Genomic DNA, 18,192 nt, shown 5'->3' on the forward strand with positions numbered 1-18,192 from the left:
TTTTAGAATTTAAGAATGAGGGATAGTTTTTGTGGTTGAATATTTAAATAAGTGTCGGTGTCAATTCTTACTAATATTATAAATGTGAATGTGAGTTTGTTTATTTGTTACGCTTTCACGCAGAAACTAGCCAACCGATCATAGGACACACTTTTTAGTAAAAAAATAATATTTTTTTGGGAGGGTAAAAAATTTATATTGGTAGGCATGATCGTCCAACAAAAAATTTGACCAAATTCAGTGCCATCTGGCGTTCCAGTAAGTAAATGAAATGAACTGCCAATGCAACACTGTAATACCGACTGTCTTTAGGTGTCTGTTTATTGTTTTACGTCAAACGCTTTTTTATTTTTTACTGTTTTTTTTTTTTTTTTAATATGCTTTGGAAGCACAAATCTAACCTGTCCAGGGATTCATCACAGGCCCGGGCGGCGAAAGCTGCTCAAACTCAAGAATCTTCCGCTCACGCAGAACTAAGACGACAACAGCAAGCGAGGCGACAATGTGCTTTCAGGGCTGGTAAAACAACTTCTTAGAGACAAGAAAGGTTAGATGAGCAAGCTGAACGCCAAGCTACCTTAAGAGCAGCTAAAACGCCAATTCAAACTCAAATTCGTTTAGAAATACAAGCTGAACAGCAGGCAGCTGTAGAAGCGAGAAATACTCCAGAACAATCGCAGGCGAGAAGAATCGTTCATGCAGAAATGCAAATCGCGCGCTGTCAAAATCTCATGCATAATAGTTGGTCTGTATTTAATAATTCGGGATTTCAATATTATCCTTCACTTGAATACCATAAGCATTCTTTAATTGGTATTTGATCAATGAATAGAAAATGTCAGCATTGCGATGCTTTGAAATGGAAAGATGAAACTGCTGGAATGTGCTGTTCCAGAGGTAAAGTTTTGCTTCCGTTACTTGGCGAACCAGAGGAGCCTTTGATAACTATATTTAAGTGTTACAGATGAGTCGAAGCAATTTTTAAGTAAAATCAGAAAGTATAACTCTTGCTTCCAAATGACATCCTTTGGAGTAGATAAAGTGATAAGAATGCTCACCAACTTTTACTGTACAAGGACAGATGTATCATCAAATTCGATCACTTTTTCCAGCAGATAATGAATAGCATAAATTTTTGCAGGTGTATTTTATGGGTGATGAAGAAAATCAACTAAACCGTCGTCAGTATATTGAAGGAGTCGAAAGAGATACAGTATTGAAAATTCAATGAATGTTACACAGCCCCAATTTGTTGGTAAATACTTTTAAAAGTGCAATAGAAAACTGGCCTCCAGATAATTACATAGCGTTCATTCATCCTGATCGGACTCCACGTTGCGAACATGAGAGGCGTTATAATGTCCTGATGATCAATTAAGTTGCTGTTTTGGTTACTGGTGACCATGCTCTCCACAAGACATAGTGTTACAGGCACATGATAATACGCTGAAACATGTAGCCATTACTCATAAATTTTATGATGTTTTGCAGTACCCGTTAATTTTCAGTGAAGGTGAGCCAGGATATCATTTCAATATTCCAGTCATTAATGCAACAACAAGACAGCCAGTTCCCAATAAAAAAGTTTGCTGCATGGATTTTTATGCGTATCACATGGTGCTTCAAGAGCACGACTTCAATCTCCTTTCGCGGTCAAGGCAACTCTTTGATCAATTCTTGGTAGATATGTATATTAAAGTAGAGAGCGAACGTCTTTGTTACATTTCTATAAACCAGATGAAATTACAAGCTGAAAATTACATTCATCTACAAGATGCGATTAGCGCAGATGGTAATATTAGACCTAACGACATAGGCAAGATGGTTATTCTGCCTTCTACTTTTGTGAACAGTCCCCGTTATATGCATGAATGCACTCAAGACGCTTTCGATTATGTACAAACTTACGGCAAGCCCTGACCTCTTTGTAACATTTACCTTTAATCCTTCATGTTAGGAGTAACTAAAGAGCTAATGCCCAGGCAAAAAGCCACTGATCGACATGACATAGTTGCTCGCATATTTCGTTTAAAGGTTCACCGCGAGTGATACCGCAGGTAAAAGCTAGTGGTAAAATAAAGTTATTACATTAACTTTCAAAACTCTGCTTAATCTTAATCTGTGCGAGTAGATGATTCCTCTGTAATACTGTAAATACAACTAATTATCTCTTTATTATCAATTTAGAGTGAAAAATAAATAGATTTCAGATTAAAATTTTACAATTTTTCAGGTCATCAGATTGAGTAGTTGAGAAGAATTCATCCACTATCTTCACCCTGAACATGGTGTAATGTTTGTTAAAATGATTTGCTATATCTTTAGTAAATTTAATATTGTCTTTGCGAAAAGTGTATTTATTGGAACTTTATTTATTTGTTAAAAATAACAGTGGCTCCTTTTCTTAGTTCCCATTGTTTATTTTTATTGCCTGTATGTATTTATAGTATTTACAATATTTTAACTACTCTGATAGTAATTTGTTCTAGCTTCAAAATTAATTCATTAGTAATTTGCTATATGTTTGGTAATAGTTCTTCAGATTTATGTTTAATGATTCTGATTTAAAGTTCTATAATTTATATCTTATCCTGATTTAGTTAATCCAAAGATTTTAATTTCTTATGTTTAGAATTTTCTCTTAGCATTATTGAACTGTTAATTCAATTATTATTTTACTTTTTTTTGTATTTAAACAAATTTCTCTGAAGGTTTATTTGTTTGTATCTTTTTGTTTAATAATGCTATTCCATTTCTGTTCAGAAAATTTTTTACTGTTTCCAACACAACTGCCTTCAATTTTTCTATCAGTCTATTTTTGTTTACCACTATCTTTAAAGAAAAAGTGGTTAATGGAAGACCCTCTATCCTCCTGTGATTTAGTAACAGACTCAATACATAGAGGGAATGGTAATGGCTTCTTCGACATTAGGTATAGTATTTTCTGCATCAAATGATGTTTAGAATTCTCATCTTACAATCTATCAATATTTATCCTAGATTAAGCAACATAATCGTTTTCCTTCACATTATCTAATGGCAGAAACAAATTATTTAAAGACAGCTTCTTCATCACTGGTAACACTGATAAACATAATTTTTGTTTCCTAACATGCAATACATGATTGTAATCTGTTTATGAACTCAGAATCTTTCTATCACCCACCATTTTTAAAAGAATTTTACATTTTAAAGGATTTTTTTTCATTTTTCAACATAGCATTTTAATGTCCAATATTGTATTTGTTAGCTTATTTTTTATTGTTTAACTTTGTTAACATAATTTGTACGCTATAAATAAACAATAGACAAAGAATTAAATCATATCATAGTCACATATTTTGACATCATATCTAATACTTAAGAGTAAACCTTCATGGACAAGATTAATCATGTCTGTACAGGTCAAAACATGTAGCTGAAAACACAGCTGTGTTGTTTGTATTAAGCACTGGATTTAGGAATGAATTAATTTTGTTCAGTTTTATTGCTGTCTTAAGTTAGCTATGACAGTGCAGTGTCATAATGCCTCGAAATTGTGTAAATGATGTGGATACCTTTTGTTAGTATATGGTGAGTTTACTGTAAAATCAAATAGAAAAAAACATTATATCTTTAATTAAAAAAGCATATCATTTGTACTTTCAGTGTAAAATTGGTGATCAGTATAGTATGCACTAATTGTTCTATTTATTTAAGAGGTTGACTGAAAGGTACATGGAAGGTTTTGTCATTTGGTGTACCTGTTGTTTGACGTGAACCAAAGGATCATGTAACAGATTGTTAATTTTTGTTTAACAAGTGTCTGGAATTTCTAAAAAATCTAAACATATTGTAAAATATATCCTTGCTTGCAATCTGAAATCAGGCCTATACCTCACAATGAAATTATTCTAGTTCCTTAGGCAACTGTGAATGTATGTTTCGAAAACAGAGATGAAGAATTGGGCAGTATTGAAGAAGGCAACAATGATTTTGATTTTGAATTATCTTCCAGTAAGCCATATCTTAATTAAAGATATGGCATTTCATTTAATTCACAAGGTGAATTAAAGTCATTTAATTCACCTTGTGAATTAAATGACTTTAGTCATTTAATTCACCTTGTGAATTAAATGACTTGATTAGGAATTTAAATTAATCAAAAAACCGAGCTGAACTGTTGACTGCAAGGTTGAAATTTACTTCAAAAAAATACAAAAATTTCGGGCTTTTGAAGCCGACAAAGAACTTTCTCAGTACTTTATTAATGAAAATAATTTGGTTTGTTGCACAAATACTGATGAGTTTATGTTACACTTAGGACAAGTTCATAAACCTGAGGACTGGCGCCTTTTCATAGATTCGTCCAAGTATAGTTTATAAGTGGTTTTACTACACAACTGTAACAAATATCCTTCGATACCAATCACTTATGGTATTAATTTGAAAGAGACATAAGATGTGATGAAAAACATTCTTGAAAAAATAAATTATAAAAAACATAGCTGGAACATTTGTGGTGATTTGAAAGTTATAGTTATTTTGTTAGGCATGCTTAGTACATGTGTTTTTTTGCGAGCGGGACAGCTGAGCTAGGTATAAACATTACGTTACCAAAGAGTGGAAGAAACAAGACAACTTAACTAAATGGGAAAAATATTATTCATGAGCCCTTAGTTGAAACAAAAAAATTATTTTTACCTCTTCCACATCAAGCTAGGGCTAATGAAAAATTTTGTAAAAGCAATGAAGAAGGATAGTCCTGGATTTTTATACATCAGGCACAAAGTTCCAATTCATTCAAAGGCACAAAGTTCGAGTGTAAGTGAAGGAAAAATTAAAGAAGGAATATTTGTTGATTCTCAAATAAGAGAATTGGTCAAAGATGATATATTTAACTCTCAATGTTAATTTAGAAATGCAGCTTGGGCTTCATTTAAAGATGTTTGCAAAAGTTTTCTCATCAAACAAAAATCTGACAATTACCACAATATTGTTAATCAACGTCTTACTTAATACAGTGCTATGGGATGTAATATGTCTGAAAATACATTTCCTCCACTCACATCTGGATTTTTTCCTGACAACCTCGGAGACGTGAGTGACGAACATGGTGAACGTTTCTACTGAGACATTTCGTTGATGGAAAGCTGTTATAAAGGAAAATGGAATAATAACAGGTTAGCCGATTAGTGTTGGCCATTAATTTGGGATGTGTCTGAGGCTATTTATAAAAGATAAGCATCAGTGAAATTATTTTCTCAGAGGTATGGCCATGTAAAATTATAAATTTTATTAATTTTCCCTTATTTTTTTTTTTTTTTTTTGAAGCGTAATTTATTTAAAATTAAGGGTGATAGAAAAATTGTATTTAAAAAACTGTAATGTATGCAAAAAAGGAATTCAAGAAATGGTATCACACTTAGAGAAACATCAAAAAAGTTTTTTTGTCGATCGGTGTTGTCTGTAATGCTTTGTACACATTTCTTGTTTTATAACAACTACACAAATCTATTATTAATAATATCTGAACAGTGATGATCCTTTTGATTTAAATTTCTTTTACTAAACAATTTTCCATATCCTGTTGTTTTATTAAAACAACAACATTAACATACAATTCTGTTGGTATTATAATGAGACTTAATTTTATATCATTTAATAAAACTATAAATTGATGAAGATTTTTACTAAAAAACTTAACAATTCAGCATTGTTATCAAAATCTAGTTCACTGTTTTTTAAAGTCTGTATGTAGTAATTATTAACAGAGTACATACCACAACCTACATTTTCCAACTATAGCTGGTCTTTTATGTCTTCCTTCTTTTATAACTTCTTAATCATAAACACATTTCTGGATATAAAATCTTTTATGACTTCCTTCTTACAGCCATATTTTCCAACCTGCAATCAGGTATTTCTGAAACTGTAGTCCCTACAGAATGTTTTATTTTCAGAAGATTTTATTTATTCTGTAGCATTAAATGCTCAGAGACGTAAATTGTCCCATTTTGCAAAGTTTCTGAAATTAACTAAAGAGTCAATATGTACTATATTGACTATAGTACATATAGTACATATAGTTAGTACATATAGTACATATGTACTATATTGACTAAGTGTTATGGAAAGTTACTATATTCTCTCTGCCAATGGTCTCTGACAGCTGTGTTAGACAATTGAACAGATTGTTCTTGAACATTCTTTATTAGAGCCAAACACTTAGTGTTCCAATTAAATTTGTTGCTGAGTTTCTTTGATTGCAATGACTTCAATTATTATTTTAGCATTATTCAAACGGTTGTCTTTACTTGTTTCAGGGAAATGTTTTATTTTCTATCTTCACATTGCATGCATTCTATTCCAGCTCGTTCAATCCCATATTCACTGATTTCATGTTCTTATATTTTTTGTTGCATATAATCTTTCAATTTGTTATAGTATTTAAGTTTTGCAAAGTCTCAACTTTATCTGAAGTATAGTCAAAACACTTTTTAACCATATTTAATTTATTCATTTTTAGAACGTATTACCACTCATTGATGCCATATCTTATTTTCCTTTTCTTTCAAACCATTGACTTCTGTTTCCTTACAATCATCTTATTCCATTCTAACTTTCTGTATAAAAGTTTACATAAATTTTCTTTATTTTTTGAACTTGCATACATATAATCATAAAATTTTATACAGCAAACTGAATTTGTTCTTTTGTATGATTGATGTGTCTTGTATAGCAGTACTGCATTTTCCCATTAAACCTATTATCTGTGAAAATAAAGTAACTATTATCATTAGATAACTGGACAACTCACAGTAGATGTGCTCACTTAACCTAACATTCATTTGAACAGATGGACAAATGAACTGGAAAATGAAGTAATTAGGAAATTAACAAAAAATAGAAGCTTAATCTGATTTTAAAAAAATATGATCAGCTGGTTATCAAGCTAACTAGCTGAGACAAATTATGAGAGGAAGGACTGACTGTGGGGAAAAAATAGAAAGCTGGAAAAATTAAAGTCACAGTTGATTTAAAAGGAGATGCAAAATTTCAGGAAATTAAGGTTTTGCTGAGAATAGAGAAAAATATAGATAGACATGGTGTAAGGACTTGTCTCAGGGTAGATAAGTATGATGATTATAATATGCGTTAGCTACCATAATAAAACTATTAGGCCTATTCTAAAAAGAAGATATTGTATGAAACTAAAATATGTTGGTAAAAAATGATAAACTAGGAAAAAGAAGTCTCACTTAACATGTGTAATAAAAACTGTCCTTCAATACTTCTTTGTGTTAACTGGTTTAACAAGTTAATCGCTGAAAATATGATTCAAATTTTTTGAGAGGTAGTCACATTTTATAATGGTAAGGGAAGGTTTGGGGGGGGGGGATTCTGTTCAACAAACAAAAACCTAAATGCACTATGTAACAAAATTACTATATTATATTGATACCATGTTATCAAAGATGATTAATGATCTGTGTAAAAGTTTATGCTAATAATTTTAATATTTCTTAATTATTTATTTCATTTTTACTTAGGAAATTGATGATAAAACAAAAGAAATAGAGAGATTGAAAAGTATTATAGTTTCCAATAAAGATGAAAACAAAATTTTGCTGAAAGATCTGGAAAAGGAGAGGGAAATAGTTTGTAATCTAAATGAGCAACATAATAAGGTATAATAATTTTATTAATAAGGTAAATTAAATTTTAGTCTAAAATAATAATGAAAGATGCATTATTGGTATAAATGAAGAAAAAAGTTGTTAAAATGTAGAATGATTTGTTTTTGAGTTATAATAAGCAAAACATTTCATCTTATTTCTTGCACCAACATAAAATAAGAATTGTCCAAGTTCTTGACATATTCAGAAATTTGTAGGTTTTGTGTTTTCTTAAATCCCAGTTGATTACTAAGAATATTATTAAACTTAAATATAACAAATCTTATATTTAGAAGTATGCATACATTTAAAAAATTTTTTTTTTTTTTAGAATTTAAGAATGAGGGATAGTTTTTGTGGTTGAATATTTAAATAAGTGTCGGTGTCAATTCTTACTAATATTATAAATGTGAATGTGAGTTTGTTTATTTGTTACGCTTTCACGCAGAAACTAGCCAACCGATCATAGGACACACTTTTTAGTAAAAAAATAATATTTTTTTGGGAGGGTAAAAAAATTTATATTGGTAGGCATGATCGTCCAACAAAAAATTTGACCAAATTCAGTGCCATCTGGCGTTCCAGTAAGTAAATGAAATGAACTGCCAATCCAACACTGTAATACCGACGGTCAAATCACTATTTAATTGAGTATAGTGCTTCTGCTGTTCGAATCCTTCTATATTTCTTGTGATTCTTCTATCACTTCTATTCAATACTAAAACTTTTCCAGTTTTTGAGGTTAGGTGTCTGTTTATTGTTTTACATCAAACGCTTTTCTAGTTTTTACTGTTTTTTTTTTTTCTAAAATGCTTTGGAAGCACAAATCTAACCTGTCCAGGGATTCATCACAGATCCGGCAGGCGAAAGCTGCTCAAACTCAAGAATCTTCCGCTCACGCAGAACTAAGACGACAACAGCAAGCGAGGCGACAATGTGCTTTGAGGGCTGGTAAAACAACTTCTTAGAGACAAGAAAGGTTAGATGAGCAAGCTGAACGCCAAGCTACCTTAAGAGCAGCTAAAACGCCAATTCAAACTCAAATTCGTTTAAAAATACAAGCTGAACAGCAGGCAGCTATAGAAGCGAGAGAAACTCCAGAACAATCGCAGGCGAGAAGAATCGTTCATGCAGAAATGCAAATCGCGCGCTGTCGAAATCTCATGCGTAACAGTTGGTCTGTATTTAATAATTCGGGATTTCAATATTATCCTTCACTTGAATACCATAAGCATTCTTTAATTGGTATTTGCTCAATGAATAGAAAATGTCAGCATTGCGATGCTTTGAAATGGAAAGATGAAACTGCTGGAATGTGCTGTTCCAGTGGTAAAGTTTTGCTTCCGTTACTTGGCGAACCAGAGGAGCCTTTGAAAACTATATTTAAGTGTTACAGATGAGTCGAAACAATTTTTAAGTAAAATCAGAAAGTATAACTCTTGCTTCCAAATGACATCCTTTGGAGTAGATAAAGTGATAAGAATGCTCACCAACTTTTACTGTACAAGGACAGATGTATCATCAAATTCGATCACTTTTTCCAGCAGATAATGAATAGCATAAATTTTTGCAGGTGTATTTTATGGGTGATGAAGAAAATCAACTAAACCTTCGTCAGTATATTGAAGGAGTCGGAAGAGATACAGTATTGAAAATTTAATGGATGTTACACAGCCACAATTTGTTGGTAAATACTTTTAAAAGTGCAATAGAAAACTGGCCTCCAGATAATTACATAGCGTTCATTCATCCTGATCGGACTCCACGTTGCGAACATGAGAGGCGTTATAATGTCCTGATGATCAATTAAGTTGCTGTTTTGGTTACTGGTGACCATGCTCTCCACAAGACATAGTGTTACGGGCACATGATAATACGCTGAAACGTGTAGCCATTACTCATAAATTTTATGATGTTTTGCAGTACCCGTTAATTTTCATTAAAGGTGAGCCAGGATATCATTTCAATATTCCAGTCATTAATGCAACAACAAGACAGCCAGTTCCCAATAAAAAAGTTTGTGCATGGAGTTTTATGCGTATCACATGGTGCTTCAAGAGCACGACTTCAATCTCCTTTCGCGGTCAAGGCAACTCTTTGATATGTATATTAAAGTAGAGAGCGAACGCCTTCGTTACATTTCTCTAAACCAGATGAAATTACGAGCTGAAAATGACATTCATCTACAAGAAGCGATTAGCGGAGATAGTAATATTAAACCTAACGACATAGGCAAGATGGTTATTCTGCTTGTTATTCTTGTGTATAACAAGCATTATAACATATTGCATGAATAACATATTTGCAACAAGCATGAATAACATATTCTGCTTGTTGTTATTCTGTTTGTGAACAGACTCCGTTCACAAACAAAAAACCTATATGCACTATGTAACATAATTACTATATTATATTGATACCATGTTATCAAAGATGATTAATGATCTATGTAAAAGTTTATGCTAATAATTTTTCTGATCTTTCTTCCTTGATATTTCTTAATTATTTATTTCATTTTTACTTAGGAAATTGATGATAAAACAAAAGAAATAGAGAGATTGAAAAGTATTATAGTTTCCAATAAAGATGATAACAAACTTTTGCAGAAAGATCTGGAAAAGGAGAGGGAAAAAGTTTATAATCTAAAGGAACAACATAAGAAGGTATATTAGTTTTATTAATAAGTTAAATTAAATTTTAGTCTAAAATAATAAAGAAGGATATGAGGGTATATCAAATATAAACAGGATTTTTGTTCCTGAGTGTTTACGGTTGGTAGGACTGCACCCGTACTTCTCGTATGCTTGCGGGTGCGGTCATTAGGAGTGTGGTGAGCTGGCTATTCCGCACTCCAAACATATTCATTAGTAACCCTCATGATGTCGAAGCAACAGGAGAACCCCTCCACTGTGCAATGCATAATTATAAAATTTCCTGCTTGTGAAGGAGTTAAGCGACAGAAATTTTCCAGAGATTGACTGTACAGTTCAGGGATCAAATATTGTCAAGGACTCGTGTGTTTGCCTGGCACAAAGTGTTCAAGGAACAATGAGAGCGAGTGAAAATCAGGAACACGATCACCGTCCTCGGACCAGCATTACAGACGAAAATATTCGCACAGTTTGAGACATTCTTGAAGACAATTGGCAGGTGAGAGTATCCATAATTGCAGAACAGGTCGGAATAAGTTATGGGAGCTGTCAAGCGATCATCACAAATGACCTACAGTTTTGTGTGTGCCAGGTGGGTCCCTCGCCTTTTGACCACAGATCAGAAGTTGAGATGTTAGGGGTCTGTCAGTCTTACGGCAAGGTTAGCGAAAGAAGGTGATGCATTTTTGAGCCCGATCGTCACCTGCAATGAAACATGGGTCCACCACTACATTCCCCAGTCGAAACAAGCCCATATGGTGTGGTGGTGGAAAGGGGAGGCAGCCTCAGTGAAAGCCAAGACACAACTGTCAGGTGGCTAGGTTCTTTCAACCATTTTTCTCGACTGTTAAGGTATTTTGCTCATTGATTTTTTGCATGAGCTACGCACAATCAGTGCCGCTCACTTAAAACCTTTATTGCGTATTCAAGGTCTTCATCAAATTTACAGGTTCTTTTTTTATTTTGTAAAGAAGCTTCTTCTGATGGGCCTGTTGTAATAGTTATGGATAAACTGAATTGGCATTGATAAAAAAAAAGGTTGTGTGTATGTGTGTGCACGCACGCACATGTGTAATTTCACATAATCTACTCACATTCAGTAGCAGCCTCTTTATATAGTTCCTTTTAATACTTTCCTGTTTTAAACAAGATTCATGCAAATGGCACTTTTTTAAACATGTAACACTAAATTTATAAAAATATAAATCCATTTAAAAATAAAAAAAATGTAAGATTTAGTAGTTAAATTCATTAAATTTTGAGTCTTTGAAGCCAGCAGTGTGAAATGTAATTCTAGTCAGCTCACTATAAAAGAGCAATAAAAGTAGTACAAAAGTGTGCCAAGAAATGTGTTGAAAGTGGCGGGCTCTTTTTGAAGATTTATTATAAACTGATATGTATAATGCACTTTGGTCTAGTGTATAGTTTCTAAATAAAATTCTATCTTTTCTTTGTTTTGTTCAGTTTATCTTACACCATTTTGTTCAGAAATAAATTCTCTACAAGTTTAGTTTTATGAGTTTATTACACATTTAACTAAGTTATTGTACATTAAACATAAAAAATGGGGTTTTTACCCGAATTCTCACCCATGTATTTATATATTCAACGTCTTACAGGTTCTTTTTTTATTTTGTAAAGGAGCTATATATATATATATATATATATATATATATATATATCAAGTTATATATAGATCAAGTTTTTTATATATATAACCTGATCCACCAAGTACAGGATAAAATTAAATTATATAGGATGACACTTAACCTTATATCACCACAAGAGTACTTTCACGATTTTCTCGTATCTTCACTTGATGCAATCTTTTTATTGTTCACATAAAATTATATGTTATAAATACACACCATTAACAAAATAAATTCTTGATAAATACAATAAAACAGAATCTGCTAAAACTTTAAAATTGAAGTTTAAAGTTAAAAAATTTCATATATAAAAATATTTCGTCAAATAATAGAAATATTAATTAAAAGTTAAAATGATAAATATGTTAAAAAGAATGAATTTGCATGTGTGATTTGGCTAGCCAATATTATCAAAAAATATTCCAAGCCAATATTGTATAGAATATAATATTGGCTATCCAAACACACACATTCATTCTTTTTAACATATTTATAATTTTAACTTTTAATTAATATTTTTATTATTTGACGACATATTTTTATATATGGAATTTTTAACTTAAGTTTAACTTTGATTTTAAAGTTTTAGCAAATTCTTTTTTATTGTATTTATCAAGATTTTATTTTGTTAATGGTGTGTATTTATAATATGTAATTTTATGTGGACAATAAAAAGATTGTTTCAACTGAAGATGTGAGAAAATCATGAAAGTACTCTTTCTTGTGTATATATAATGATATAAGGAAAGTGTCATCCTACCAAATTAAATTTTATTCTGTACTTGATGGATCAAGTTATTTAATTATATTTGTATATTAGTAAAGAGCAATATGAGTCTTAAAATTGATTTTTTTTAAATATACACATGGGTGAATCAAATTAAAACTGTAATTTTGCTATTCTATACAGATAGCAGTTCCAAGCAGTATGGTGGAGTGGGGGATTAATGTTCGTTGTGTTAGAGAGAGGGAACCAGCTGGTTAGCTCTTCTGCTCTGTTCTGTTATCAGTACAGCCATGAGTGACCAAGAGATTCCATCATCTGTTGCACAACTTATATTCATCAAATATTTAACTAATGAAGGCGTTAAACCTACAGAAATTTTACCTGTTTAAAGTTACAGTTAAGGGACCCTACACTGTCCTAGAGCTGAATGTATTCATGAGCCAGACAATTTAAGGGTGGGCAAGAAAGTGTAGAAAACAAATGTCATGATTGACAACCAAGGTCAAGTCTCATAGCTGACAACATTCGTGCCGTTAGAGAGCTTCAATAAGCTCTCTGAGCTTATTGAAGGTGATCGCTGGTTCACGGTTGAAGAAATCACATCACAAGTGGGTATCAGCTATGGGAGTGCTCAATCCACTGATCATCTTGGCTGTTCTCTGGTTCCTTGGATGGGTTGTCAGAGAACACTGTAGCCTTTTTTGGTGTTTTTACTGGTGGTAGCATGTGCACCTCCATCAGTGTGAGCATTTTCAGTGGCATACTGCGGTTGCTGTTTTGCATCTTTTTAAGTAGACTCATCACCTCTGTGGTGTGCAAGGCTAGATTTGTACGGACGTGTACCAGCCTCATCACAGCGAAGATGTGGCAATGACTTCTGGTCGTAAGTACCCCGTTAGGAGTAAGGGAATACTCCCTTAAGTCCTACTCGCATTCTTTTCAGAACGAGGGCCATAATAAGTTGTTTAATAACTGATCCAGAAGTGGCTAAGTGGTACGAAGAGTAATAGGGGTATACAGAAGGTCCCCAGTTGTTCGAAGCTCACTGTAGGTAGTCGTCACACCTATGGGCTTGCCCAAATTTACCAGTAGGAGGAAAAGGAAAATTTGCCAGTAGTACGTGGCAAAAGGGAAGCCAGTCAGGCCAACAAACCTGAAGTCTTGTTTGTGAACAAGTCAGAGGGTTCACCGAAGACAAGTGCTGACTTGAAGGATTTCCAGGCTGCTCTTTGTGACAGCTGGTAGTGTCTTCGTATTAGGGATATTAAAGAAGTCAACAAAGGCATAGGGGTTGTGGCAGATAATAAGGAGATGGTCCGCGTCATCCAGGACTCTCATGCTGTGAGAAAGCTTGAGGTCAAAGTTAACCCCAAGCATGATTGTAGGCCCCATGTCATTTATGACATTGACTGTAGCCTGTCTGGTGTGGAGGTTCTGACCCTGATCAGGGAACAGAATACCGATTTGGACAAGGCTGTGTTCATACAGGGGTGTAGGTTCATCTTCAAGACCGGAAAGTGTGATGCCGTTAGGTATCACAGGGTATTCGAATTAGGCATTGGTCTTTTCCAAAAGTTCTTGTTGGAGGGTAGAATCTTTTAGGATTTTCCATCGTGCCATGTCAAGGAATACCTTGGATGTGCAGCGGTGTTTTAAGTGTTTTTGCTTCGGCCGTAGGGCCAAATTTTGTAAGTATGCATCGGTCTGCATGTATTGTGGCAAAGAGGGCTACAAGCATGAGGATTGTTCACAGAAAAAAGAGGCCCTAACTTGCATCAACTGTAAGAGGTTGCACAAGAGTCATAGGCACTCTTGTGCCTATTGTGAATAGCAAGGAGTGTGGTTGTTACAAGATGGCAGTTGAGATTTACTTCAACTCTCTCAGTGGTTAGATTTGGTCAACTTAGTGCCCAGGGTGTCTATGTAGTCCAAGTTGAGCTAGGTAAAGTTGTTGAAAAACGGAGCCTCAATGTTGTCTTTCTGCAACACCTGTACGTGGTCAAGGGGTGATCTGCCAGGTTTTCCTGGCAGATCACCCCAGATGCAACAGATGCAAAGATTTCATTTCCAAATATATTAGGTTTTATTAAATTATTTCAGTTTTAGGAATTATTATTAATCTATTGTTAGAATAATTTTATTATCATTACTTATTAGTTATATTTTGCTTTATTTCAGAAATGCATTACTTCAGAAATAAAAGAAAGTCAAAATTTGTTATCACCGTTTTGTCAGAATGTGAGTTTTATTTTAAAATTATCTAAATAAAGATAATCTTCTACTTCCTATTATTTGTTGGTAATATAAAATTACTGATAAAAGAAGTATTTTAAAAAAGTAACTATACTTTTACTACTGTTACATTGACAGTGAAGTAAGTTGAAAAATAAGGATCTGAAAGATAAAAGTTCAGCCAATATGTTAAAAATAAGCATTATTATAGCAAATATCCAAAAGTCTAGTTTTTCTGCGGAGTTAATTCAAGTCTGAAACTGATAAGAAATCTTTCAAAAAGCAGTTATTGTAGATATTATTTCAATCATTTAACATTGTCAACAGCAGGAATCGGTCAACAGATGCAAAGATTTCATTTCCAAATATATTAGGTTTTATTAAATTATTTCAGTTTTAGGAATTATTATTAATCTATTGATAAATAATTTTATTATCATTACTTATTAGTTATATTTTGCTTTATTTCAGAAATGCATTATTTCAGAAATAAAAGAAAGTCAAAATTTGTTAACACCGTTATGTCAGAATGTGAGTTTTTATTTTAAAATTATCTAAATAAAGATAAGCTTTTACTTCCTATTATTTGTTAGTAATATAAAATTACTGATAAAAAAAAGTATTTAAAAAAAGTAACTATACTTTTACTACTGTTACATTGACAGTGAAGTAAGTTGAAAAATAAGGATCTGAAAGGTAAAAGTTCAGCCAATATGTTAAAAATAAGCATTATTATAGCAAATATCCAAAAGTCTAGTTTTTCTGCGGAGTTAATTCAAGTCTGAAACTGATAAGAAATCTTTCAAAAAGCAGTTATTGTAGATATTATTTCAATCATTTAACATTGTCAACAGCAGGAATCCGTCAACAGATGCAAAGATTTCATTTCCAAATATATTAGGTTTTATTAAATTATTTCAGTTTTAGGAATTATTATTAATCTATTGTTAAATAATTTTATTATCATTACTTATTAGTTATATTTTGCTTTATTTCAGAAATGCATTATTTCAGAAATAAAAGAAAGTCAAAATTTGTTAACACCGTTATGTCAGAATGTGAGTTTTTATTTTAAAATTATCTAAATAAAGATAAGCTTTTACTTCCTGTTATTTGTTAGTATTATAAAATTACTGATAAAAAAAGTATTTAAAAAAAGTAACTATACTTTTACTACTGTTACATTGACAGTGAAGTAAGTTGAAAAATAAGGACCTGGAAGGTAAAGTTCAGCCAATATGTTGTTAAAAATAAGCATTATTAGAGCAAATATCCAAAAGCCTAGTTTTTCTGCAGAGTTAATGCAAGTCTGAAACTGATAAGAAATCTTTCAAAAAGCAGTTATTGCAGATATTATTTGAATCATTTAACATTGTCAACAGCAGGAATCGGTCAACAGATGCAAAGATTTCATTTCCAAATATATTAGGTTTTATTAAATTATTTCAGTTTTAGGAATTATTATTAATCTATTGTTGGAATAATTTTATTATCATTACTTATTAGTTATATTTTGCTTTATTTCAGAAATGCATTACTTCAGAAATAAAAGAAAGTCAAAATTTGTTAACACCGTTATGTCAGAATGTGAGTTTTTTTTTTTAAATTATCTAAATAAAGATAAGATTCTACAGAGTGTCCCATATAAAACGCAACCCATCAATCGTTCGTCCATGAAATTTCAAAAGTCAAGCTTACTCCCTTACTCGTTACTGAAATGGACTCGTCCAACATCTGAACATCACGGCGACGCAGTAGAACACTACTGATAGTAACAACAGTGCAATCATAACGTTCAGTGTATTGCTAGAGACAAGATGGTGTTTTCGCTAGATGAACGTGTTTTCATTGTCGAGTCGTACTTCAGTATGAAATCAGTGGTTGCAGTGCAAGATTTGTTTCGCCATAAGTACCCAGATAAACCAGCTCCTAACAAAACATCAGTATTAAGGTTAGTTGCAAGATTTAGAGAGACCGGTTCTGTTAATATCAAGGAACACAAAAGATCTGCATCAGTGTTGAATACAGATAGTCACGGAAATCAAAGACCGATTACTCGTCTCGCCAAATAAATCAATCAGACATTTGTCTGCTGAAATTAATTTGTCTAAATCAACTGTTCATCAGGCGATCAAACAATTACAATTTCGATGTTATCGCATTCAAACGGTTCATCACCTTCTTGAGCCCGACAAAGAAAAACAGCTTCAATATTGTCAATGGTTCCTTCGATTTCTGCATGAGGGAATTAATGTTATGGATTCATTATTTTTCACAGATGACGCACGGTTTCATTTGGATGGCAACGTAAACAGCCAAAACAGTAGATTTTGGAGTGCTGAAAATCCCCACGTTTATCACGAAAAACAATTACACCCTCAGAAGTTGGGTGTGTAGTGCACGATATCGCGGAAGAAAATAATTGGTCCTATTTTTTTTTAGTACACCATTAATGCAGAACGATTTCAGGATATTTTATTTCAGTTCATTGCACTCTTGGAAGAGGGGAAGACAGACACTGCTGGCTACAACATGACGGTGCGACATCGCACTACACAGGTTCAACTTCTTATTTCGTTGAGGAATTCTTTGGTAATCGTGTTATTGGTCGAGGCTTGTGGCCACCAAGATCTCCAGGTTTGACTGCGGCGGATTTTTTTTCTATGGGGTTACCTCAAAGAAAAAGCCTACAGCAACAAACCCCGAACACTTGAAAGTCAATATTGAACAAGCTGTATTAAGTATCCAGCCACAAACTTTGAAAAAAGTTGCAAGAAACGCTGTAAAAAGAATTGAAGCTTGTATTCAAGAAGATGGCGGCCACTTCCAACATTTACTCTAAATGTAAGGTAGTAAATGTAATGGTAATAATAAAAATTACATTTACATTTACACATGCCTTTTTATTATTTCAATACCTACCAATATAAGGTTGGGTTGTGTTTTATATGGGACACCCTGTACTTCCTATTATTTGTTAGCAATATAAAATTACTGATAAAAAAAGTATTTAAAAAAAGTAACTATACTTTTACTACTGTTACATTGACAGTGAAGTAAGTTGAAAAATAAGGATCTGGAAGGTAAAGTTCAGCCAATATATTGTTAAAAATAAGCATTATTATAGCAAATATCCAAAAGCCTAGTTTTTCCGCAGAGTTAATGCAAGTCTGAAACTGATAAGAAATCTTTCAAAAAGCAGTTATTGCAGATATTATTTGAATCATTTAACATTGTCAACAGCAGGAATCGGTCAACAGATGCAAAGATTTCAT

At 32.5% G+C, this 18,192-nt stretch overlaps 1 protein-coding gene across 12 annotated transcripts in view; it reads left to right on the plus strand.

Moving 5' to 3' along the window:
• The window catches only part of LOC142327686 (uncharacterized), a 154,484-nt gene that overhangs the window by 108,008 nt on the left and 28,284 nt on the right, over window positions 1–18,192 (plus strand). For 2 of the 12 annotated variants that reach the window (XM_075370933.1, XM_075371017.1), the window contains 6 exons: window positions 7,533–7,670; window positions 10,184–10,321; window positions 14,864–14,923; window positions 15,389–15,448; window positions 15,916–15,975; window positions 16,445–16,504. In XM_075370933.1, coding sequence (XP_075227048.1) covers window positions 7,533–7,670; window positions 10,184–10,321; window positions 14,864–14,923; window positions 15,389–15,448; window positions 15,916–15,975; window positions 16,445–16,504 — 516 coding nt within the window. The remainder of the gene's footprint in view (window positions 1–7,532; window positions 7,671–10,183; window positions 10,322–14,863; window positions 14,924–15,388; window positions 15,449–15,915; window positions 15,976–16,444; window positions 16,505–18,192) is intronic. The other 10 variants (XM_075370941.1, XM_075370991.1, XM_075370956.1 and 7 more) reach the window with 7 other exon arrangements.

This window comes from Lycorma delicatula, chromosome 1 (assembly GCF_047948215.1).
Source record: "Lycorma delicatula isolate Av1 chromosome 1, ASM4794821v1, whole genome shotgun sequence".
Taxonomy (NCBI): domain Eukaryota; kingdom Metazoa; phylum Arthropoda; class Insecta; order Hemiptera; family Fulgoridae; genus Lycorma; species Lycorma delicatula.